Source organism: Takifugu rubripes, chromosome 14, assembly GCF_901000725.2.
Source record: "Takifugu rubripes chromosome 14, fTakRub1.2, whole genome shotgun sequence".
Lineage (NCBI taxonomy): Eukaryota > Metazoa > Chordata > Actinopteri > Tetraodontiformes > Tetraodontidae > Takifugu > Takifugu rubripes.
Genome location: NC_042298.1, coordinates 11,120,561 through 11,146,003, shown reverse-complemented (window position 1 = coordinate 11,146,003; position 25,443 = coordinate 11,120,561). Strand labels below are relative to the sequence as shown.

At 44.8% G+C, this 25,443-nt stretch overlaps 1 protein-coding gene and 1 long non-coding RNA gene across 7 annotated transcripts in view; one reads left to right on the top strand and one right to left on the bottom strand.

Moving 5' to 3' along the window:
• diaph2 (diaphanous-related formin 2) overlaps positions 1 to 25,443 on the top strand; it is a 258,036-nt gene that overhangs the window by 97,870 nt on the left and 134,723 nt on the right. For all 6 annotated transcript variants that reach the window (XM_029847330.1, XM_029847329.1, XM_029847331.1 and 3 more), the window contains 6 exons: positions 1,007 to 1,123; positions 4,534 to 4,652; positions 5,638 to 5,702; positions 6,669 to 6,773; positions 12,201 to 12,557; positions 14,162 to 14,276. In XM_029847330.1, the coding sequence (XP_029703190.1) occupies positions 1,007 to 1,123; positions 4,534 to 4,652; positions 5,638 to 5,702; positions 6,669 to 6,773; positions 12,201 to 12,557; positions 14,162 to 14,276 (878 nt within the window). The remainder of the gene's footprint in view (positions 1 to 1,006; positions 1,124 to 4,533; positions 4,653 to 5,637; positions 5,703 to 6,668; positions 6,774 to 12,200; positions 12,558 to 14,161; positions 14,277 to 25,443) is intronic.
• LOC115252381 (uncharacterized) lies at positions 6,153 to 15,861 on the bottom strand. The gene is made up of 3 exons (XR_003890819.1): positions 15,776 to 15,861; positions 9,765 to 9,889; positions 6,153 to 6,477 (listed from the first exon to the last, which is right to left on the bottom strand). It is a non-coding gene; the product is annotated as an uncharacterized lncRNA (long non-coding RNA).

Below are 25,443 nucleotides of genomic sequence, written 5' to 3'. Positions count from 1 at the left end.
CAGTTTGCGCTGCTATTCAGCGACTTGTTGCTGGCAAACGCAACACTGGGGGAAGATCAATAATCGCATTTGTGATTTTACACCCAGCTCTCACAGAAAACCCTCCAACTAGTCTGCGTTCTTTTCCCCGGTCTTGCGTGACCTGTGCCCGAGGCTTTGCAGCGCTACTGCAGGGTTTGGTCCAAAAACCCTGCAGGAATTAATGGAGAATCCAGAGAGAATATATCTACGAGGCTTTCTCCAAGTCTGGACAGAACAATAACCAGGATTAGCTCAGTTTTTTTTCCCTCAAACAGTGGTGAAGAACATCTATTGCACTCCATGTGTTTGTCTTTCTTTCGACGAACCCTCCGTCTGTAATTCATGAAGGGCCTCGCTAAGAATCCTGCCATCAAGCAAATAATAAATGAGGACCTGAAGGATGCAAGATTCAACATGCGGGGGACCCAGTCTGATTGAACAACTGTTTTAGTTGTCAGAGCCATCACTGTACCCTCTCGGGGAAAGCACTAGACACATAATCAATACCTTTTGCAAATTTCATAAGATTTTTTTTGCTCTTGAGAGTATGTGCCAGTTTCAATCAAAGTGCTGAATTTCTTCCACAACCCCCCCACTGCCTTTTTTCCCCCCAGCATTAATCTCAGGGAGCTTCCTTTGTGATCATTTCCCACCATTATGAAGTTTTTGGAGTGACAGGTGAACAGTGTGTGTGTGTGTGTGTGTGTGTGTGTGTGTGAGAGAGAGAGAGAGAGAGTTCCTTTATTGCTGATTTCCATCCAGAATTCATTGTTTACACTGCGAGCTCCTTTGAGAGAGAGCGGTTAAGGGAAATCACATCTCTGATGATATCTGTCAGAACTGAGGAGGTGTGATGTAAATGATGGCAACCCAACAGCACTGTTCCAAACACCCCCCCCGCAATCACCAACCCCCACTGATCGAGTTCCCAGTAACGATCAGTTTTATCATGCTTTTGTTATCTTTCTTAACTGGACTCCTGCACTGATATGAATGAAGTCTACCATCTCCTGTCCAACATGGTGAAGGACACCGGCTCAGAAACCTACTTCCTGTCCATCCTCCAGCACTTATTGCTTATCAGAAACGACTATTACATCAGGTAAGGGCTTCATTTCATTTTTCCTTTTTTTGGCCTGATGACATCATGGCGCTGTGTTGCATGCCGCTATGCTTCCATGGTCTTGCTATCCTTCAGGTTCTAAAAATCAAAGCCAAAAGGGAAATATTTTTCAGGCTCAAAAACTAAATAAAGTTTGTTTTTTTTGTAACGAGCTATAATTTGTTGGGATGGTCATTGAGAGGGAATTTCATATAGTTTTTGAGGTGGGGAAACTCCTTTTAGGTGAAAATGTCGAACTATAGAGGCTACCATGGTAACCGTTTTGACAGAATTACTCAAATAAGTAGAACCGGGTGAAACACAGGGTAATTATGCGGCTTTTAACAGTGAAATCCCAACATGGAGGCGTTCCATTATACTTTATAATAAAGTAAATCAATTGGACGCCTCCCTGGTGAGGTGTTCAGGGCATGTCCCTCCAGTAGGAGACCCCCGGGAAGACCCAGGACACGTTGGAGAGACTATGTCTCTCGACTGGTCTGGGAACGCCTGGGGATCCCTCCGGATGAGCTGGAGGAGGTAGCTGGGGAGAGGGAAGTCTGGGCTTCTCTTCTTAGGCTGCTGCCCCCGCGACCCGACCCCGGATAAGCGGTAGAGAATGGATGGATGGATGGATGGATAAATCAATTGTAATATCAGAGCAGGCAGGCTGAGTTACTAGCACAGTTAGTTAAAACAAATACATTGACAGTTTGGATCAAAGTGCTGCACTTTGTCTTTTTATAGACTCCAATTGTGTGCAAACACTAGAAGTGACAGCATTGCACGTGTAACCAGACACATTCTGTAATTTGCAATTATGAAGTCATTTCTGGGTACGTTTGACCAGCAAGGCCGCCAGTCTTGTAAGTGGAGTAAAACTGGAGAGTTCTATGCTGCCTCAGATAGTTTTTGGCAGAAATACGACTGCAAGTTTTATTTATTTATTAATTTTTGAAGATGTAGGATGAGAGGATGAAGATGAATTTACCGTAGACAAGTTGCTGCTCCCTTGGAGTTATGAATAATGTATTCCTCATCTATTCCTAGGAAGTGAGAAATAGAATTCACATTAACCAGCAGCCACAGCCACGTCTACCTTAGCCACGCTGTCCGTGCACGCCTCTAAAAATCAGGAATGAGAAGGGATCAGTGCCCATGCTCTGTTTAAAAACCAATAAGGATTCACGTTTGATGTATTTGAGATGCCTTTTTCCTCTCAGCTACAAGGACAAAGTGACACATGTGCACACGCAAACATTTACACCGGTGTTTTGTCCAAGTGATGCATTTTATTCCTCATCCATCACAGCTGCGTGTGCTAGCGTGATGGATGCGCACGTTGCCGTGCTCACTCGTGTTTTTTTCAATAGATTATGTGCATCTATTTTGCTGCTGCTGCCCTTTCTGTTAACATCTTTTCATGTTGCGGTTCTATCCGGGCGGCGGTGTGCATTCATACTTGAATAAAGGCAAGTCAACAAGAGTGTGCAGCCGAAGTCAAATGTTAGCATTTCTTACTGAAATGTGTCGCTGGCTTCACCGTCAAAGGAAAGACGTGTTTGTTAATAAAGTTTATCTAAAATAAAGATGTCAGGCACGTCTCTATTTGAGTGTATTGCACATTTGCTACCTTGATTTTGTGTCAAATGCTGATCAGCCTGACATGATAATTAATGTAACGTGATATAATTAGTATTCTTGTAGACATAAGCAGGTCCGCAGTGGGCTCACTGTATTCTGCCTACTGTCACTACTCGGAACACCACATTAGTTGTTTCTCTCCCCTCCAGGGCTTGGTTTATTTTTGATAATTAATCTCTCTCTGCAAGCCTAATGAATGGGAGCACATCAAACCCACCCCGTAAATATAGAGCAGATCTGCTCTTTTGGAGCCCGGCGATATGGGGATTACACTGGTTATGTGGAGCAGAGCTGGATCAAACGGCTGGGGCTCTGCTGAACAGCGAGCTATCATCGGAAGAAACGAAGGTGCCAGAGTTAAAGAAGAGGTGGGGAATGATGCTGGGGACGCACGCCGGCTTCTGGAGCCCAGCCCTGCCCATGTGGAGGGGCCTGACAGTTCTGGGTCACTCACTAGTTATCTCCCTGCAGCCTCTATCTGCTCGGCTGTGGCGGAGGATGGAGGACGAAGGCAAAATAGGGCAGCTTATTGAGATAATAATGTGGTGTACATTGGTGACAGTTGTAAGCCGAGTGCCACAGTGCTTAAGCCAGGCAGGGCGATGTGTGAGCTCTCACTAGCTTGTTCAGATCATGAGTGGGTGTATCCTGCAGCCCCAGCTTAATGTATGGCATTTCATGCTTCCAAATCAGAGCACCTAAACGCTGATTTATGTGTTTTGGCTCAGAATATTGTGTTCCTTCACATTCCTGTTGATAACATGACGCGGCCCGTCCACCCACAGCTGCCGACAGAACACAGCCTTTGAAATTATGGGCAGCTGCGCGGAAACGGGGAAGCAAAGTTCTCACGTCGCCTTATGATGCAGATTTTTGGTCTTTCCGGAGCTGCTGCGGCTTGAGACGGCGCCGTGGCAAAGACAGGCTTTCATCAGACCTTATCCACATCGCGCTTGTCATCTCTGAATTTCAATTATTTTGATATCGATCTGCTGAACAGTCCCATCAAATCGAAATAGATTTCGACCAAACACGGGATTTCCTCCGTTAAGTTCATCATCTGCAGCGTAAAATCATACACAGAAGCAGCTTTTTTAAAATTTTAATACCTAAAAGTGCCTCTAATGGAGCTTTTAGACTGTTTTGTTTAATTCATTCTTCAACTTTTACTCAGTGTCAAACTTGGAAGATAAATATTTCTCAGTTTGACGCTCGTCTTAAACCCGCATTGTATTTGCTAAATGTCACTTGCAATTAAAGTTGATAATGTTACCGGGAAAAGGTCAGACACCAACCTGCGAGGTGGAGCGGGACTCTCGGGCCAACACCAGACGGTCTCTGGCGCTCCTCCTAACAGCCTGACGTGTTTTCCTGCTCGTTGTGCTTTCAGTTACACACATTACACTGATTAGATTTACATTTGACTTTTTGCGGTCGCTCTAATTGGCAAAGATGATTGCAAATTAGGCAAGAAGGCAAGCGTAGCCCTGGCTAGCATCTTTTCACCTTGAAATGGTCGGACTTACGCAGACTTGTGGCCCTGTGTGCCCATTAATCTGCTAATTTCATGATTGAGGCGAAGCAAGTGATCAAATTTAATAGGGTGCCTATTTTGTCCAGCACCACCCCTCTTCCTGTGGCATTTTCTGACCTCTAGCTTGGATAAGGGAATCATTTGAGCTTAATTAGCCTTACAGAGTTCGTGTCACTCATATCCTTATGTGGCTTGTCTGATTGCTGGGATTTATGCTTCTTTGACCCGGCAGGCCTCAATATTACAAGGTGATCGAGGAGTGTGTGTCTCAGGTGGTGCTGCATCGCAGTGGGATGGACCCTGACTTTGGCTACAGCAGGAGACTGGACGTAGACTTCACCCATCTGATCGGTACTCCTCCTTATTCAACAGGATAAAGAAAAAGAAAAACTCTTTAAACAGTTTTTAACCTTCTTCTGATGTCCTGAGTCCAAATCAGCTTGTTTTTTTTAATTTTAAGTTTCAGTGACTTCTCAAAATACCCCCTTAATTAGATGCAACATCCAGAATGATCTTTGAAAGCTGCCTTTCTGCCTTCACTTTTAAAGGCTGTTTTGTAATTATTTTTCAAACGAGATCTCAGAAAATTTACACTTCAAACTTCTGTTACATGCTCAACATATTCAGTCACGGTGCTAAAATGACGATAATTGCATCTGATTTTATTCCAGAATATTTCAGTCTTTCACTTATTTTCTCAAGTTAGAGCATTTAAACACCAGCATCTGCTCCAGAAACACCATTTACAAAAGAGAGGGCTGTATAGAATAGTCAGTTTACGGCTATTTCAACTTTTATGAAGGGGATTCATGGAAAGCTGCACGTGTTGAGTATTTTCTTAAATAGATCTGGGCTTTGCTGGATTCTATATTCAGATATTTTTCAGCCACACAAGCCAGAAAGTGAATGCAGCTAAGCTAAATATGCCAACGCTCTCAGCCCTGATGAAAGGCAGCTTTCATGTGATGTTTTAAAGAGACTGGATTGACCTGACGTGCCTTTTCAGTCATCCACCCGCAGCGGTCATCTTTCAGGGGCTCCGTTTTCTCCTCTTCCTCACAGATCTTTGCAGAACTACAGTATTTACCTGTGTGTGAAGTTGAGATTGAGTTCCAACTCTGCTCACCTTGGATCTGCCCTCTCTGCTTTTCTATGTGTTTTTCTCTATTTTCTGATATAAATAAAACTGAATTTAAATACACAAACATGGGGTTTCTAAAGTCACGCCAACAGGCCACAGCTCAAATTATACAATTTAAAAAACCTGGAAACTCATTTCAGAAGAATTCTTTACTTTAAATGATCCAATTGCAGTTTCTTTTGTTTCTTTCCACAGATCAGTGCGTCGACAAAGCCAAGGTGGACGAAAGCGAGCAAAAAGCTGCGGAGTTCTCTAAAAAAGTGAGACACCGTTCACACGAACAGCCCTCCTGGTCTGGTCAGCTCCATCTTGAGAGCTTCTTTTTTTTCCCCCTGATCTCCGAGACAAGTTATTGATTTTCCATGACCTGATCAATGTCTGCCTGTGAAGTTACATGATCCCTATCAGCATTACAAGACGCTGATGTCTTCTCGCCACGCCGGGGTGGAGTTCTTGTCTGTTCTTTTGATCCAAAACTGCATTTTAAGCGGGTTGATGGGGCGGTTCTTAGCGTGGCGCGCGGACCTGTTAATGTGAATAAACCACCAATCCATTTGTATTTCTGTTGAGTGCACAAACTAATACTTAATATGGTGATCTGGGCAGGTTTCTCTCGCCCTTTTGCTCTCTGTTTTAGAATCAAATCTACAAATTCTTCCCTTTTTTAGTGATTCCTGCTTCGAGTGCAAAGTAAAGATATTCATACAGTCTAGATGCGGCTTAAATGGAAACACTCGGGGGGGACAAAGGTGTTTCATGTAAAGAAGATCGAGTATTTTAAATATTTATTGAATGTTTCTTTGATTTCAAAGAAACATCAGCGTTTTCTCCATGTTTTGAATGCTGCCTAAATCTAGCTTAAGTTGCCTGACTGCTGCTGTCTGGCAGCTCAGGGGGGGGGGGGGGGTCCTGTCTATGTTTTCTTCTTAAGATTCCTGTCCCCGTGGCTCACCGTGCACCCTGCCGGGCCGCTGAAATCATCGTGGCGACGTGGCTTGGCTTCTGTAAAGGTTAGATCCGTCACGAAGGCCAGGCCTGAAACAAAGGCAAAGGACAACAGAGCTTCAGGGCCGCGACAGATATGAATAGGAATCATCCAGAGAGCGGAAGGCAGCGTGTCGTGGTGCCTGTTGATGCTCCCCGCGGACGTCCTCTGGAGGCAGCACGTGTTTATACAGGCATCGGTTACATGCACATGCAAACGCTTCCTTTCTGTGCCCCTGCAGTTTGATGAAGAGTTCGGTGCTCGGCAGGAGGCGCAGGCCGAGTCGCAAAAGAAAGATGAGAAAATCAAAGAGTTGGAGGAGAAAATCCAGGCCCTGGAGTCTCAGGTAAATCCCATTACTCTGAAGAACACTTACATTTTGCCTGCAAGGACTTTTTTTTAATGCATTTTTTTAAGAATCAAAATGAGCGCTTTGTAAACCATCTCCAGAAGCTCTTTTAATCACTTTTAAATGTGAAAATCACCCATACACTCTCATATATGATAACATAAAAGGTTTGGCCACCGGGAAAGGTCTGATTGAGTCAGAAGGATTTATTTCCATCCCGATTTAAGATGTGCTTCTCCTGTGAGTGGAGTTATCGCCCATGCAAGAACATGTGATTTAATAAAGGTTCAGTCTCCTCTTTTTGTGGAATCACTGTTCTGTTGAAGCTCTTCCTGTGTAATTCTATCATCACAATGATAGATTGCATTTCCTGTTCCTGCCCTTCACATCATTTCTTCTCTGTCCATCCTGAAAATAACTACCATTTCCCCCTTAACCCAATTTCAAACACTTCAGGACTTCTTGAAACCAAACGCCTGTATCCTACCCTTGACATCCACTGGCCCTATTTACATTATTTCTTTCTTTCTGCCTTTGTGATTGAATGCCCAACGTTTGTTCCCCAACCAAACCCTCAGAACCCGATCTGCCGACTCGCCTTCCCCCCTGTGCTCCTCTCCTCTTCCCCTTTCTGTCAGAAATGAATTCATCAGGCTGGGTTCTTTGCCATTGTTCCCTTATTGAAGCTTTAGATGCTGTTTTCATCTGTGTCTTCTCCCGTACACATCCACCCAGCCTCCCCTGGCAGGCCTTTGTCTTTTGAAGACCAACTCACTGTGGTGCATTAACAGGTAGTGCAGAGCAGAGGAGCTCCGGAGAGCCAAGGCCTCTCTTCCTCTGTTTGTTCCAGTGCTCCTTCAAAGCCTTGGTATTGAAGAGCTGCACATCAACAGACATTATCCTCAAAAGGGAAACCTGTCACATTTTCTCCGGCACTCACGTGCACGGATTCGCCCATACATTAAACAAGCCGTCCGTGACTTTCAGCACTACAGTAGCAGATTATATCAACAAGTGTTAATCCATTGATTCCATCCAGGGTTAATACTGCTTCTAACAAGAATTCAAGCAGATGTGTGCACAATAAAGTACACGTACCATTCTATGGTGTGTGTACTCCACTGCCAGGTCAAACCTTGGTATCTGATGTACCTGGGGGAGATGTGAAATGCTATTTGAATTCCATTTTCCTCTGACTTTAAAACACCTCTACAAGTCAGTGTTCAAAATTCGCAGCATGTTTGCGTTGACACTGAGGGAATTTAAATTAGGCCGCAAACGCTGATGGCGCTTAAGTGGAAGTATCCTCAGATCGCTATAAATGGAATCCTCTGAGTCAATTGTCTTATTGCACAGCAATGTGGTCAAAAATCCTTTAAGTCTGTACTAATTATACACGACCATTTCGCTGCAGCCACGGAGGCATCGCGGCAGGTTGGTGGAGGGTTAAAACAGCCAGATGGTAATTGTGCGTCGTCTCTGGCGTGCGTTCACTGGGAGCATGCAGTCGGCAGCTCAAGTGACAAATAAAACACCCCAGTCATCCTCTCAGATGTGCTAGCTGCGATTGTGACTGCTCCTTGAAAAATACGAGGCATGAAAGCACATGTTCTGGAACCTCTTCCCCCGTCGACACGATGCTGTAAAGGAACCGTAATAAGGAGAGCGCGGAACCTTTAAATCTTTAAGACGACACGCGTTCAATTTGTCCGTTTAAGTCACTGCACTGTTACTTTGCTGAATATAAACCAAATGAAAGGCGCCTGTAACCCGCAGAATCCCTGTCAGGTGTAAAATCACACGCCTGCCTGTGTCGCCTTCCGTCACCTTGTTTGTGTGCCAACATATTTAATGAGAGTCTTTCTCTGGGAACTTTGCCATTGTAACAAGCGACTTGTTTGATGTGTCTGTCTGATTATCCCCCACTTGAGAGGAGCGCAGGTTCTGCCTGTAAACATGAAAGAAGTGTGCAGAAATGACGAGCGGAAATCTTCCCCGGTGTGAAAAAGTTCCGCGGAAAAAAGGAGGAAAAAGGCTGCAGTGAATCAGCCCTGTGTGTAATGAATAATGTAGCGCCGCAGTGTTAGCCGTTAATAGATTTTAACAACCTGGCAGTCTTGTAGCTGACCCTGCATGGCCCCCGGGAGGAGCTGGGGGTGCAGCTCTCCTCCTCTTCCCCAGTAATAATATTCAGCTCAGCTGATATCGACAGTAAAACTCAGGGCTTTCGTGACATTATCATGTTATTGTGGGGTTATCAGGTTAGCAATTATCCAGCAGTACACAATCGTGTTAGCTCACATCAGATGTCGTGTTCCTCTTACATTAGCAGCTCAACACATTATAGCGCGCTAAAGAGCTGCATTTTTTTTCTGAAAGCCAAACACTACCTGTTAAAAATCCCCCTGGTTGCTTCAAGTGTCTGAAATATCTCAAGCTGTTTAAATCCTCTAAGCCTTCATTTAAAAAGAAACTCTCACAACAATGAAATCTTTCCAATTCACCCCCCCCCCCCCCCCCACCTGAAAATAGTTCAATGTTAAGTTCAGTCCTACCGCAACCGCATGCTAATAAAGAAATTATTAAATAAATGAACAAAACTCCCTGGTTTAGAACATTTTCTTATCGTTTTTCTTCTAACAAGGTCACACACGTAGTGAAATATCAAAGCAGAATAGGTGCCTTTTAAAAAAATAGTAATAAAAAAACTACAAAACAATGGTGCTGGAGTGAAACCCATCACACATCTGAGAGTTTTAAGCTGAAGAACATTTTGTTTGAAAAAAAAAAAATGGAAAGGATGGAAAATGGAAAAAGGCTTTTGAAGGTGTACAAACTGTCAGTGCTGCAGTCATCGCCGTGCACTGATGTTCTTTTGAAGGTAGATTAGATCTTTTAGGTGTGAAAGCACGCCACACCCGGCTTTTTGCACATCAAATGATTCCCTCGCAAAAAAAAAAAAAAAATTGGAATATGACACTGTAATACCTTTGCCATTAACGGGCGATGTCCAACTCATCAGTCCGCTGTGCTGCTTCTCATGTGCTGGCGCTCTGCCTTCTACCGTGCACGTCAGAGATCCATCACTCTAGGCTGATGTGTTGATTGGTTAACTAGGAACATGAATTACTAGATTAACTTACTCTCAGTGTCTGTCGGCATCTTTAAGATGCCTTTATTTGTCAATCATGACTGTTGTGACTAAACATCTCACTTTTGCTGTGTTTGTGTTGTATTAAGACTCAGTTATATAGACTTATCAGGTATTATCATTGATTAGAAAATGTGTAATAACACAACCGATCATGAAGAAAGTAGTGATTTTCATCATTGTTGCGTTACATTCTGTTTCTGTCTCCACATTGTGTGTGCGTGTGTGCGTGCATGTGTGTCTGATGCAAGCTCAAAGAGGCTCAGAGACTCCTCAGGGAATCTGAAGCCAAGGTGGGTGTCCCCCTGTGCATGTAGCCTCCTTCCACACAAACACACCTTAAAACGCCACCAAGTTTGTTGTGCAGCGGCTGACAGTCTTTTATCATTAAACAAACATCAGAGCAATGGAACAGAAGGGAGCAAAGCGTTAAAAATATTCCCAAACCGTGCTTCCGCTAAGCTGAATTATGTATCATTTGGAAAAAGCAAAGTGTTTTCTAAGAGCAGACTTTTCTTTTTGCATGTTTAATGCAATTTTCATAAGCAAACACTGTGTAATTGAATTCCTCTATCAGAGATGAGATTGGGGCATAGATTTAATCACCTAGCGTTCAAAGTTAATTACCTGCCATGCTGACCTCCCCACTGAGTCCTGAAGACTATGAATCCAAATTGGATGAGTGAGATTTTATATTAGCCCCATCTTTTACCGATGACAGTCCTCCACATGGGCTCCAGCATCAACCAAAAACACCACACACACCTTCATCACTCACTTTCTACACCGTTTCTGTTTACCTTTACCATTTTTACGTCTCCCTCCCCTTTATTGCCTCATTTGGTTCCACCCATAGACCTAAATAAAGTGGAAAGGTCTAATGTTGACGTGAATTAGATGTGAAATATGTTTTATTACACGAGTGAAGGAGCATCGTGGAATAACCTGGATTGTGGGATGCCGGAGGGATTTAAAAACGAGGGACTTTGAGCTTGCTTGATTAGAGAGAAAGACGGGGACGCAGAGGGACCCTCCTCCTGAAATCAAACTCCATCATTTCCCATTTAATTTTCTTCCATTTTCTCATGTTAATTCCAAAAAATGGAACAGGCCAAAAGGCTTCGGATTGACAGACATCCAATCTACGCGCGTGCGTCCCCACTGAGGCACCTTCTTGAACACCTTTTTCATTTCGGCCCTAATGAGCAATCCAGCGATGCTAAACACGCGGTAATGTCTCAGAATACGGGAGCACTCCCATCCCATCATACGATCGGGCCACGGGGGGATATCCGGTCGTGGTCAATTGCCCCAGGAATCATCATCCAATCGGCGTCGGTGATCGGTGACTGCCTGAACTCAGGTGCTGGTAATTGTTGGATCTGCACAGCTTTTTTCCTCTGTGGTCCGTGTGATACTGCAGGTGTGTCCGAGCACTGGAAGACGGGGTCTTATCAGCGGAGGGGCTAATTACATCCCTGTCTCTGTGTAATAACCTGCCGGTATCGTGACAAAGGCTTGACAGGAACACAACTTTCTTGTCTTTGGTAAATTAAAATAATAGTTAATCAACTATTATTCTTTTATATTCCTCTACAGAGACCACATGAGAGCTGCCCGAAGTCGTAGAATAGTTCTAATGGTGGTGTTTTATAGTCGGGTCATTTGTTCTGACATCCCTGATCGACCCTTGTTTATCTATAGTTGTGGTCTGGTTTCCTTTTGTTGTTGCATTGGAGATACGTGTCCATCAAATGGTTGGAGTTACTGTCATTTGTCAGAAGATTGTTAGCAGGATTGTTAGCAGGCTGTGCTAAAAATGAAACTCAGGAGTCTGTAGCATCAGAATGTAACATAAACCCAGATAAGTTTAGGCAACAAATGCACTTTTTGTGAGTTATTGCCAATATTTTTATGCTTTATGTTATGGACCATCCATCCATCCACCCACCCATCCATCCATCCATCCATCCATCCACCCACCCACCCACCCACCCATCCATCCATCCATCCATCCATCCATCCATCCATCCACCCACCCACCCACCCACCCACCCATCCACCCACCCACCCATCCATCCATCCATCCATCCATCCATCCATCCATCCATCCATCCACAGACATCCGCAGTAAACTTCACTTTTGAAAGAAAGTCAGTGGAAACTTCAAGTTCTCTTCATGACGTCTGATGTTGAAAGCAACTGTCGTGCTTTTTATCAACTTTTTACCCACTGAAGAGCTCATCATGAATATTTCTGCTCCATATTTGCAGATCGCAGCAGGTCCAGCTACACCCGCAGCTCCACCTCCACCAGGGGGAGCAGCAGTGCCTCCTCCTCCTCCTCCACCTCCACCTGGTGGCATCCCCCCACCACCACCACCTCCTCCTCCCCTTCCTGGCCATGCCTGCATCCCCCCACCACCACCTCCACCTCCCCCTCCAGGTGGAGGACCTCCACCTCCTCCGCCACCACCGGGCTGTGGGCCCCCACCTCCTCCACCATTTTTTGGTGGCCCGGGTGGCCCCCCACCACCTCCTTCCTTGCCGGTCGTTAAACTGCCTTATGGACTGCAGCCGAAGAAGATCTACAAGCCAGAAACTGTGATGAAGAGGGTCAACTGGACAAAGGTACCTACAGTTTTAGTTTAGTTTAGTTTAGTTTAGTTTAGTTTAGTTTAGTTTAGTTTAGTTTAGTTTAGTTCTGTGACATCTTCCACACACTCGTATTGATAATGGGAAGCAGTGGTAAAACATTTCTCACACCCTGGAAAACGTTCAGCTCCACAAGAGGCGACATATAGTTATGTGATTGTGTGAGTGTGTGTGTGGGTGTGTGGGTGTGTGTGTGTGTGGGGGGGGGGGATTCTGTTGATGACAACAACAACAACGTGACCTGTTTTTTTTGCATATTATTTCCAGATTTCTCAGGACGAGCTCGAACAGAGCTTTGCTCCTGCTGCAGCGTCTGCATTTAAAGCCTCGTCTGTTGTCATAGCGATGCCACTATTTTACTATCAGAGTGGGTTTCTGGGGATCTTTAAGGCTTCCTTGAGCTTTTTCCTGACCTCACTCGGGTCCTTGCAGCGCGTCAACCTGCTTCGACGTCCACCAGCCTCGTTTTGCTGGTGATTAGAGTTGAAATGAACATAATCTAAAGCTCCTGTACTTAAATGCTGCATCCAGCTGAGGCGATAATTCAGGGTTTTTAACAAGTTGGGATAGGTAAACAGTTTGTTTGTGGGATCAGCAGCGGAAAAAAGATACTTTAAATATTGAATTTCCTTCACTTGAAGGATTTAAATGTAATGTATGCAAATACTTGACTTTGTGTGGGAGTGTGCTGAGCATACCGGAACGTTATTAATGTCATACAGCTGTAATATTTAATTTGTGTACAACCAGCTAGCAAGATATGTTTGCATGAAAACGGGGCTGTATGGGCCATCTTGTATTCTGTTCATTATATATGCTTCATTTTTATCAGTCACATCTCTGTGGAACTCCCCCTGCTCTGTGGATCTTTTAATATACCAATTCTAAATATGTATAAATACATGTATCGCACATGCATAGATTTGGTGCGAACACCTGCGAGGAAGCAGCTCGTGCACATGCGTGTGCAGGTTCACTTCAGAAGCCCCTCATTAAAGCCCCTTTTGTGGCAGCTGAAACTAAAGGTGCTCTCTCTGGCTGCTGCACTCGGTGCGACAGGCAGCAGATGTAGTGTCACCGGTAATATCTGAGCAGTATTAGAGGCTGGTTTGTTTATGTCTGAGTCTCCGTGCACTCCCACTCCCTCGCTCGTCTGCCGAGCGTTGCGGAGGGCATGAAAGGGAAGAGGGGGAGGAGTAAGAGCGCTTCCCTGTGGAACACTCACCTCGGTGTGTAGGTGCTCGGTTGCCTCTCAGCTTTCGCTGTTTCAGGCGCTTCTGGGTGGGAGGAGTACGTAAACAAGACGCTCCGAACTGAAATTCACATATTCCATTCATCTCAGGGGAGCTCAGCAGCTCTTCGGTGGGTTTGGTTTGGTTGGGGATCTGTCCAAGCACAGTGGCCACGAGATCACATGCGTTTGTGTGCCTTTTTTGATGACTTGTGTCTTCCTTAAATTCTGCAGAGCAGGATGTGAAAGGACACCCAGCCCCTCTGAGTAAGAGGAACTTTGTGAGTGGCAGCTCAGTGGAATGACAGTGTGTGATTGTGCTGATAATGGGATCCTTGTGTCGTTGCAGATAGTGCCTCAGGAAATGCCAGAGAATTGCTTCTGGATCAAAGTTAAAGAAGAGAAGTTTGAGAATCCTGACCTATTTGCTCAGCTCTCACTCTCCTTCTCGGCACACAGCAAAGGTAAGGAGGCGTCAACTCTCCTCAGCACCTTCCTTAATTAGCGCACACACACACACACACACACACACACACACACACACACGTGCGCGCGCGCCCCTCGTTTAGCCTCCCGGGCAATGGATGCCAAGACACTTTCATCTTGTGACACTTTAAGAACCCATTTTTCCCTCACTGAAATGTTAATTATCCTAAATCCTTGCGCTTTTTTCCCTGCTGCATTTGAACAGCGATGTGTGCTTCCAGTCTGTGCCAATTAAAGCTGGTTGGAATGTTTGGGAGATCCTGGCGAAATACAGAACTGCTGTTTGAACGCGTCCTCTGGTGTCCAAGAGGACGTGAACCGACCCAGAGCCGTACATATATGCGCGAGCAGATAGTGGTTGGCTTTTTACAGTCCAGTAGAGCGGCCCTCCATTAGAGAAGGTTGGGGGGGGGTTGGGAAGGAAGCTCTGGGAGGTTTCTTGTCCTGGAGTTTGTTTCTCAGATACACAACCGGGCTAACTCACTGATGAATACCGCAAGTAGAGCAGAGCGTGTTTTCAGTCTTCGAGAAAGGAGGGTGTGGATGCACTTGGGGGGCTGATCCCATGAAGCTGTTCTCCCCCCTCCCACTTATTTGACAGGGTATATACAGTGTGTACAGTATTTCTCCACTTCCCAAACTCAAAGCAGTCGGGTCTGAGCTCCGTCACGCTTCCTGGACGCAAACTCCAGAGTCCTCTGACATTTCTCATACATTCATCCTTTTCCCCTCCTAAAATAAAGAACTTTTATGACCCAGTTGCAGCTCACATACTTCAGATGGGAGGAAAATGTGTGGAGGGAAGAAAAAAAAGTTGGGGAAAGATCAGGTGCTTCTATTGGAGTTGAATCCACCGTCAGACATCAAACCCGTCAACATGTTCTATTCGTAAAAAACTTAATTTGGTCCATCTTTCCGAGAGAAGAATCCCATTTTGCCCTTAAAAACTCGTAAATGTTCCCCCTTTTGTCTAGTATCATGCCTCATTTCTGCCTTTTGTGCAGATTTGCACCTTTTATACAGGGTCTCTGTTTACCTATAAACTGAGACAGGCTAGACTTTATTGATCCGTGAATTCCTCATTACAGCAGGTTTAGCAGAGGTCGGAATAATATCAATAGTATTTATATTATTCTTTGAAAACATCTCTAATTAAAATGGTTCATTCTGGTTGCTAAGGCAACTGGGCATCATCGTCTCCGGGTGTTTCATCTTCTCCCAGTTTTAACTTTCTCTAGTGGTAAATCAGCAGTTTTTGGGTTCTGCTGCAGGTGGAATCGTAATGTGAAATAAAATGTATTATTATTTCCACTCGCGCAGCTCTGGTTTTAATTCAACTTTAAATGTCCTTTTACATTTTTTATTGCGCTCACTTTCTCGCCCAGTGGGATTCACAAAAATACAGAGCTCTATAGATAGCCCATTTTCCCACTGGCAGGGTAGGAATTCATGATCCAGCATTTCCCCGGGGACTTACCTTTGCTGGATCCCTATCAATTACCCCTGCAGCGACTTCACTGAATCAGCTCTTTCCCTCTATTGTTGAAACAGAACATGATTTGCTCATGAATGAAAAATGCTGTTTAATGTTTGATACCCCCCCAACAGTGCAGTTGAAAGGCAATGAGTATGCTTTGATGTAGATGCTATTACAATGCTAGCTTGAATCTTCTTAAAAATGGCCGTTCCTCATTTGTTTTTTCCTGCTTCTTTGTTTCATTATTAAGTGGCTGTGTTCTTTCAAACCCACCTGAGGATCTGAAACATTTGTAACACCAAGTATTTTGTCCAAAAAAAAAAAAAAAGACATTCGAATTTTCCTCCATCAGTAAAGTTGCAGTTTACACCAGTTTTTCGAGACCGAGCCCCCCCTTTTTGACAGATTTATCAGCTACTCCTTTGTTGTTTTGTTTCCTTTTCTACTTCCTACATCTTTAGCCCATCTCAGGCGTGGATATTTATAAGTAGAGCACACTTCAGGGGACTGGTGCTTCATGGAAGATGAGGCAAGCAGGTGTAAATGCCTTCCCTGCAGAGCTGCCCTCAGAAAGTGCTGCAAAAAAAGGCTCGCCTTTACGCGGCGTTCCTCGGGATCCTTGCTTGTTACTCGCATTGTTAAAGAACAACACTCAGGCGGTAAAACAGAAAAAACACTTTAACAGTCTCCCGACTTTTACATCCTTATTGTGCTCAGAGGCCTTTAAAACAACTAAGAAAACATGGCTGTCATCTCCCCTGCTGCTTTTATGAGTCTCACTCTTTAATGAGTTTCTCCAAGAAATGATAATGAAGACGGATTTCATGCTTGGCTTCAGTCTTGTGAAATATGTATTTGTCCTTGTGTAATTTTCTTAATAGACAAATATTGGTTCTGAGTAAAAATTAACACGTTCTTATTAGATGTTGAAGACATAAATTCACTTTGCTATGGGTGGCGTGTGTAACCACATCTCATTAAAACATCCACCAGGCCACGACTGGCTCCACATGTGGTGCCGGGCTAATGCAGAAGTTCATTTTCCTAAGCCAGCGTGACACATTTGATTTGAGAAAAATAACTGTGTGCGGCTCCTCCATCGTTACCAGTTAGGTCACCTTGAACCGCGAACCCAGCTGCTCCAGAGGACTGGTTTTAATGGGAAGCTTCCACTTCTGAAGGTTTGCAGCTGCGCGGAAGCAACCGCGATTGAAATCTGTTTTTTTTAATCTGAAAGAAGCCATTTGTCATTTGTCTTTTCATGTGGTCGTGTCGGTTTTATGCATGTCTGTGTTCCACAAACCAATTTGTAATGTGATAAAATTCCAAAAACTGATGGCGATATTCCAATAGGAAGTGCTGTAAATAGAAATAATCCCTTCACTATCATCACATTTGCAGCATAAAAGATTTATCCCTCCTAAATGTAGTTTGTTATGCCCAAATGCACCTTGTTATATTTGACTGCTGGCAGGCTGGAATCAGGTGTTTTCACAGTTTTTCCTCACATGCAGGTGAGAATTATCTGACAAAAAATCAGTGTTTCATTGTTCCTCGGTCTCACTGTGTTTGTTATCTTAATACAAAAGCAGGAACTGTTCCCAGTATCCAACTATGCACAGCAGAGTTATTTTACTTGCTTCTTTCTTCGTTGCCTCCTTGTTGCCTGCACTTGGCCGTATCGGCCTTTTCCTCTTTCTTTAACCTTCTCTCCATTGACCGGGCTCCGGTTTTTGTTCTTTTACCCTCATCTTCCCTCCGTCCGCTTTATCAATCAGTGGGTTGTGCCTTTGTACTGCTCTTCGGGATCAAATCAGATTCACTCTGGGATTGAATGTGTGTAGCCATGGCCTGCTGCATTTGAAAGGCAATTCATTCAGCTGGAACATTGGAGTTCAATTTGAAACAAGATTGATGTTGGCAAACTTCACACCCCTCTCTCGCAAAATGTTTCCTCTATTGCACACATCAATTGCTGATGGAAAAAGGGCGCACGCCACTTTGTAATAGTGATGTCCGTAAAAACAACACAGCAAAATAACGGCCGTCGTTCAGCACGGCAGCTGAAATCCCAGGATAATCTGTTAGGTGGAATAGTTTGGCTATTGTGTTTCTCTGCTTCTTATTTTATTTGTTTAGCTACTTTCACTCCTGTTCTTTGATTTCCACAGCTTCCACATGCAGTTGTTGCACTGATAAAGGCTTCGCTCACTTTCATTGTGCTTGAACAATGAAATGAAATGATCTATTCTGTCGTATTCCATTTAGATTTTTCTTCTGTTCCGGTTTGACCCGTTTCTAACCTGCGCGATCTTCAGCTGCAGGTTCTTTCCCCTGTTATGGCAACATTTCCCCAGTATGGGCTCTTTGAAACACTATAGGTAAATATTACATATAGATAGATTTAGATAATGTATATCTGAACATTCTGTGGGTCTTTTTAAATAATTAATTTACCATCCAGATGTTTGGTCAATACAAAAATACGCTCTCCCTTCTTCAGCATTACACTTTATCCTCCTACAGATGCATACATCTGATTTGAATACCATTGCGGCACCATGACCAGTGCTTTCCTCACACATTCATTAGCATTCCCTGCTGTTTGGACCCACTAAGACTTGAAAAATAACACGTTTGACCCCTAATCGGCACGTGGACTGTCCTGATTCCAGAACCATCAAGGGCTTGACTTTGTTTCCAGCTGGACTGAAAGTAAAGACACAAAAATGAGCACCCAGAAAGTTTCTGCTGAACAAGAAAAAGTTGGAAACACTGATAATTTGATCAAATCTTCTGGCAGACCCTGTTTTCTGACTGCTGTTTTTCTATCGCTCTGTACCCCCACACCTCCACAACACACACACACACATACACACTTTCCCCACTGTGTGCACACCAGTGGGTTTCCAATCCCTGCTACAAAGCCCCACCAGCAGGGCGGTAATGACCCTGCCACAGCAGCAGTAATGATGGAACCAGTGGGGGGTTTAACTTGCTCTCTAGCTCTCCCTAATAAGTCCCCTAATAACTCTGTTTACATCAGTGCTGACCCGGCCGACAGATCAAACGCACCAATTCGCGGTCTGTCACCTCATGCTTGGTTCCGTCTCTCACTCAGATGTGAAAACTGTTGTTGACCGCCACACAGTGTGATCACGGTCCCTCCTAAAGACGGAGGTTTTGGCCCCCACAGCAAAGTCTGTGGGCCAACAATGAATCAGGCTGGAACTAGTTTAATCCCGTTAAGCTCGATTCACCCGCTAACAATATGTCGTACTGATTAAAGCTTGTTATTCTTGAAGGAAACTGTCCTCAGACCGGTGTTGGCGCTTCGCCTGTGCAGATAGCCTCAGTGCAACAATGGCTCCGGTCTAATGAGCTCCGGTTCAGGACACTCCGGCCCTCTGTGTGACATCCAGAATGGTGTTTGATGCATGTACACACACGTTTTTCATACGACCCTGTGTAGAGGAGCCAGAATGCTTTCGTTTTGTCTCGCTTCCTGAGAGATTAAAGCTGCTTGTGGGTGATTGTGTCTAATGAAAGGAGGGCGCATTTCCCTCCTCCTCCCCTTTGAAAGCGTCTCTTTGGCCGCGGTGGCGTGGCAGTGGTGGACGACGCACCCGCCCACTCGCTGGACCTCCTTGTTTCACAGCTGCGCGCCTCCGCAAACGAAGCATCAAAGCAAACTTGAATCAGACTTGTTTGTTACTTTGTGAGCTTTCCGTTTTGTCATTTTCACGCCTGAAGATGCTTCCGGATGCACCAGGTGACCGCCATTAAACGTCCACTCTCCGCAGCATCCACACAGGATAATATGAGTCCCCGCGCCGTATCCGTTGCCCTCCTTCTATGGGAAGCCGCTAATTGCTGGCACAGGCGGAGGAGATTTGTCTCAATAAAGCACAAACACCCTGATGTTCATTTCTCTGGTTTAAACAGCCGGCAAATATTTCAGGGTCAGCCCTTTTCCTCACTCATCCCCGCACGTTTTTAATATATCACATATGAATGGAAATTAGGGCCTTAAATATTAATGACAAGTAATTGGTTTATCGTAGGAGACTCTATTATGCGGGTGTGCATCTGTGTCTGGGAGAGGGAGGGCGAGCATGGGAGACTTCCTCTCATTCCTCCTTCATATTGCCTCGCTGTGATGTCCCACTGATTTTAATCTTCTCTTCTCAGATGAGAGCCATTCGGAGTATCAGGATGCACTTTAACTCCAGCCTTCTTAATATTAGCTTCCTTTGATACCTGCCGCTAAAGCCCTCCCAAGTCTACACACTGCTAACCTTTATGTGCTTCCAGGTACAGCATAATATATCTGTAAATCTGTCTCTTCAACAACACACGTCCCCCATGTGGATAAACATTTTAATTACAGCTGATGCCTCTTGCAGATTTCTTTCATGCAGATTCTAAAGGGATCTTAAATAAGAGTAAGAAGTCCGGACATGCTTTTATTTCAGTTATGCGTAACTGTCAGAAAATGACCCGCTGCAGGAGAAAGAAACAGGGGGCTCAGCTGCTTTGTTCTGGCTAACAGGCGGTGACCTGCCGCCGCCGCCCTCGCCGCCGCCCCTTCTTCACTATTCTCACTCCTGGAACACTGTGATCTCAGGCTGCAGGTCTGCTCAATGTTCTCTGAAAAGTTCTGGGATATTTCTTTAGTAAAACACTACGGGACACAAATCGATGTAACGCAGTGCTGGGGTATATTGGGAAGCTGCCTGCTGAACCTTTTTAAGAATAAAGCTAAACGAGGTTTTATGTATTGCAGTGCACTTATTCTTGGCAGTATTACTTTCTTAAATTTGCAGATATTCTGCACATTTATTTTTCATGTTTGTGTTGTTTTATAATCCCTCCTTTAGATTTCATCTTTAGCTTAAAGTAACGATGCTAGTAAAAGTGACAGTCGGATTTGGATCTTGCTTATTGGGATCTTTCACCTCAGCTCTTGGAGGATCTGGAGCATGCATTTCCATTACATGGCATTTACCAATATGACATTTGTTGCAGCATGCATATTAACCACGATCTTCTCCCTGCTGCCCAGAAATGATGTGACAGCACAGGCGATCATCAGCCTAATATATTCAAATGTGATATTTCCTTTTAGAGCTGCATTCTTCCAATTTATGCACGTTTCAGTTGTGTGTCCTCCGTTAGTAAGACCTCAGCCTTTGTGTGTGTGTGTGTGTGTGTGTGTCTGTGTGTGTACTTGCCTAATTGAGTGATAGGATGCTTATTAACAGGGGGGCTTGTGTTTAAGAAGAGGACAATGTGGCGTCGTCACTGGAGCCTTTCACACAGGAAAGGCCCAGTAGAGCTTCATTAACTCACCCCATGATCCCAGACTGCAGAACATGGAGTGCATATATAATGCAGGGCTGTAATATAGCTTGTTTTTCTTTTCTTTTTATTTTATGTGTAAAAAATGGTGTGTGAATCTCTTAAAGTAAACATTATTTTACCCAGTTAGTTGTTTTCTTTCTTTCTGCCTTCCGTAATTTCATTTTTATATCGCTGCTTTAACAAAAGTTGGCATTGTTTGTTGTTTTATTTCTCCAGATAAATTTTTACTTGTATATCATTCTGGCTTCTCCTCCTTGTGGGCTTTCGCTCCAGCCCTCCCTTAGCTCCTGCAGGTGGAACACAGCCTGCCGAGTTTGTCACGTGGCATTAAGTTACATTTGTCTCTCAGCCTCTTTGTTGGAATTGGTTTGCTTTGGTCTGTGGTGTTGTACCCGGGGGGGGGGGGGCTGTGTTACTTGCATGATGTGCAAGCAATCATAGTCCGACGTGTTCAAGATGATCCCTGCTTAAATACAAACATTCAGGATCAGCAGAACCATAGTGACAAACCGCACAGCTCAGACAGAAGAGAACAGTGGGGAAGACGCAGAGCATAGTTTTACATTTCTGCGTAACACTCCAGGTTCAGACTTTTGATTGTCATCTATTACACCATATTACAGTTAAACAACAGGCACTGTAGGATGAAATCACATTAATTCACACAATGTCACAATCTCCTTTTCCTAAAGTCGTCCCCCTAATTTGCAGGCATTTTTCTGTTGCTTTCCCCCTGGTTGGATTTGGCTGCTAACTGTAATCCAATATAAGCAAACAATCTGCGAAGGAAAAGATAAAACACACACACTGGGAGGGTAACGCTGGGAGACAGGGCTGGCACAGATGCACTAAATACAAGGAACTGGCAAAGACAGAGCAGAAAACATAGAGTTTCACACGGTAAACGAAGCGCCGAGGCCCAGGTGGAGCCAAAAAACAGATTTGACAAGATTAAAGGAAGGCAGGAAAGATGAGGAAAGAGCCCGGAACAATAGCAGGAATCCTTGACGGAGATCGGGCCGCTGTGCCGTCGCTCTGTCCCTTTACACAGACCAAGCTAATCAAGTGCTCATCTGTTTAAAAGCTGCTATCTGGGAAGAGCCCAAATACACAGAAGTTAGCATTGAGATTCGAGGAGTCCCTTCACCACGTCCAGCACAACACTTTCTGAATCCTTCAGGAAGATCGGGCTCAATCTTTTCATGGCAAGCACATAAAGTTTCTATTGCACCTCTCTTTCCTTCCCTTCAGGGTGCTCCAAATATTGGTTCAGTTAGCCTTTTTCTCTTTTATTTATTGACCTGTTTCTTTGTGCGCGTCCCAGTCCTTCCATCCAAGCATTCTCTTCACCTTAAACTTCTCCTTGTCATTCATCACTTCATGTCAAATTATTATATTTCCTCACCTTTTTTTCTCGATTTAGTCAACACTCTCTTTATTGATTTCTCTTATTTTAAGAAACTAAAAGCGTCCAGACTGGTTTTCCCAGTGTTTGAAATCCAGCCTTTTTAAGTCATGTCCAGTACAGATGAGTGTGCACGGAGGACAGGTAACACGCTAAAGGGCCCCGGCTAAGTTATTTCAGGGGTGTTGCAGTGTTATTGCACTCTCACTCAACCCACATACGTATCCCGCGCATCAGTAACACTTTAGAGGCATCACCCGGGGATTTTTCTTTCTGCTCTTACTCTACACACAACGTGGGATGTAACACACACCCAGCAGAAGTGCACGTCCCCTGAAACAGAGCCCGTTAGCATTCCACTGCAAAAGAAAGTGTAGGTTTCGTGTCCTCTCTCGGCCTCTGCTTGTTGCTCATCCCTAGACGAGGGCCCTCAGATGTCGAGTGCACATGTATAAGTTACTCTGCATGGAAAGTGGAGGTCCTGATGTGGATGGAGACTGTTAAGTAGGGGACCTGATGGCTTTAAAGGCTAGACAGATTACTTGGATTACTTGTGTGGAATTGCATTAAGGTCTGTCTTCTCCTCTGGCCTTTCTTTTCACCTTCCCTCCATCCATCTCCAGCTGAGGTAAAGAACTTATTAACCTTTCAGGGGGCACAGACATTCACCGGATGGGAGAAATGCCTGAAAATGACTGTACCTTGTAAGCCATATTAATTTGAGGATGGATACTTGTAATTTGCAAAGGAACACTTTGGGTAGCTAATAGCTATCTGGCGAAAAACCAGAAAACCTGAACAATTTGGTGATGGTTTCAAAGTCTTCACCTGGCCTGAGTTTCTGTAGTTGTGTGATGTCACAGTAGCAGGTTTTGCAGAGAAAGCCAAAACCGGGAAGCTCGAAACCCAAACGACGTGTTTGCAAACGTGGCTGCAGAATGTTACGCCTGCTTCCCCTCATCTCCATACTGATTGACGCAGTCGAGTATTTCCTCGTGGCCAGACCTCGTCTCACCTGGCTCAATTGATCCGAGGCAATTTCAAGGAAATGCTATCAGTCTTTTACAAATCCGCCACAGCGTTATCTATAATTGATTATCTGTAATGGCCTGTGTGGAACCCCCCGTGATACAATTAGAGGTCCTGCAGTGAGGTGAAAACTAGTGAAAGTGAGGTGTGTAAGGGTCACCTCATAGCCCATTACTCTGCCTCTGACAATAGTGGTCCGCCCTGTCGGAGATTGCTTCCAGGGCAATAAAAGAACAGCCTTATAGTGACTCTGACTTTCTCCTAAATGATATTTGTAGGGGAAAAGAGGGCTTCTGGAAATACGGGAGAGATAATTGCTTGTGTTCTCAGGATTGCAGTTAGCCTTACTTTACAGGCGTTAGCTAATCTAGCACAGCGTTGAAAGTCATTCCCGTGCCAGGCTATGACGGGCTAGTGCGGTAGTGGGTGACTAAGCAGGGCACGCCGGCCGCTTGAGCCTGGGAATCGCTCTCTATTTGAGGCTACATTTGTTTATTGGAGCTTTAGAAGAAGGCTCGACTTTGGACTAGTCCCAGCTGACCCCGATCTCTACACGCTTCATTAACTTTGCTTTCCCGATGCCGCCCTGTCTCATTTAATCTCTGCTTTTACTTACTGCACCTAAGTTGTGTGTAGTTTTTGTGTGCACTTTTACATGAATGCATTTGTATGTGTGTTAATGAGGACTCCTGGTGCTGTGTAATTAACACAACAGCCAATGTCCCCGGAGGGTACCATTAACGTTGAACACGTTGGACACAATGGCGCCCAGGATAGACTGTTTTTTAATGTCAATTAAATTGTGTGTTTGTGTGCAAGTCAGACCATAACCCCTGTTGGCATCGCTGCATTGTTGCCACCTCTGTCTCCCAGACGTGCGCGTCCGTAAACAAGAACACGCGTCTCCACAAAGCCGGCGGTCCCTCCGGAGTTTTGGGCTGCGCGCACGCGGGCTGGCAGGATTGCGTCTGCTTTCCCTTCCCGACTGCCTCCTTCGCTCAGCCTGGTCCAACAAAGATAAACACATGCTTGGTAGATTATTAGTGGAGTATCAGGGGCCCCGCAGCCGAGCAGCCAGAGCGCCATTGTGCTCCGATCACGTCTTGTAGAATGTGACGCCGCCATCCCCGGGGTGCTCAAATACATACTGAGACACAGGTGGGCACTGATATCAGAGCGAGTGTAACAACAGGTTCAAATGACATTTAGTGGCCAGAAATACCTCCTGGCATTGTTTTCAGTAATGGCATCGCTATTGGCTCAGATGGCGGGGACAGAAAATTCAGGGTAACTGTTGTCGATAACCTTGTTGTTGTGATGGAAGAAAAGATTTGAGCAGATGGAGTCAGGGAAATGACAACATTTCTCCGTAGACGAGGACCCGCTCCAACGTTGCACCCTCCACTGACTTTATTAGGTGAGGAGTGAACTTTGGGAGCCATCTTCTTTGTCTGGAAACAGGAGCTTTTGCCCTCCCTTTTTCCTTTAGTATGCTTGTTTTCATCGTGCGTCTGCACAAAGACTTGGAACTCAAAATTAGCCAGGAGATAATTCGCAGCAGTGACAGTATCACTCCTATAGGGGCAGAAATTTACACAATCTGTCCCCGATTGGGTGCACGCACCAGAATTATTGTTCCGCTCCAATTAAGGAAGACAGTATCGCGCCACCAATCAGCACTGCTTAACTTGATTAGATGTTTTATCGTGGGTTGACGGAGGTGTCTGTGGAGCAAAATAAGCCTCAATTAATGTGATTAACCACCAACATATAATCCAAGTAGGTGTTGGCGGCAGCAGCACGGCTCCACGTTTCTGGAGTTCATCGCAGAGCTGCAGTTGGGGTCATTCTGGGACTTTTCAACCCTGGA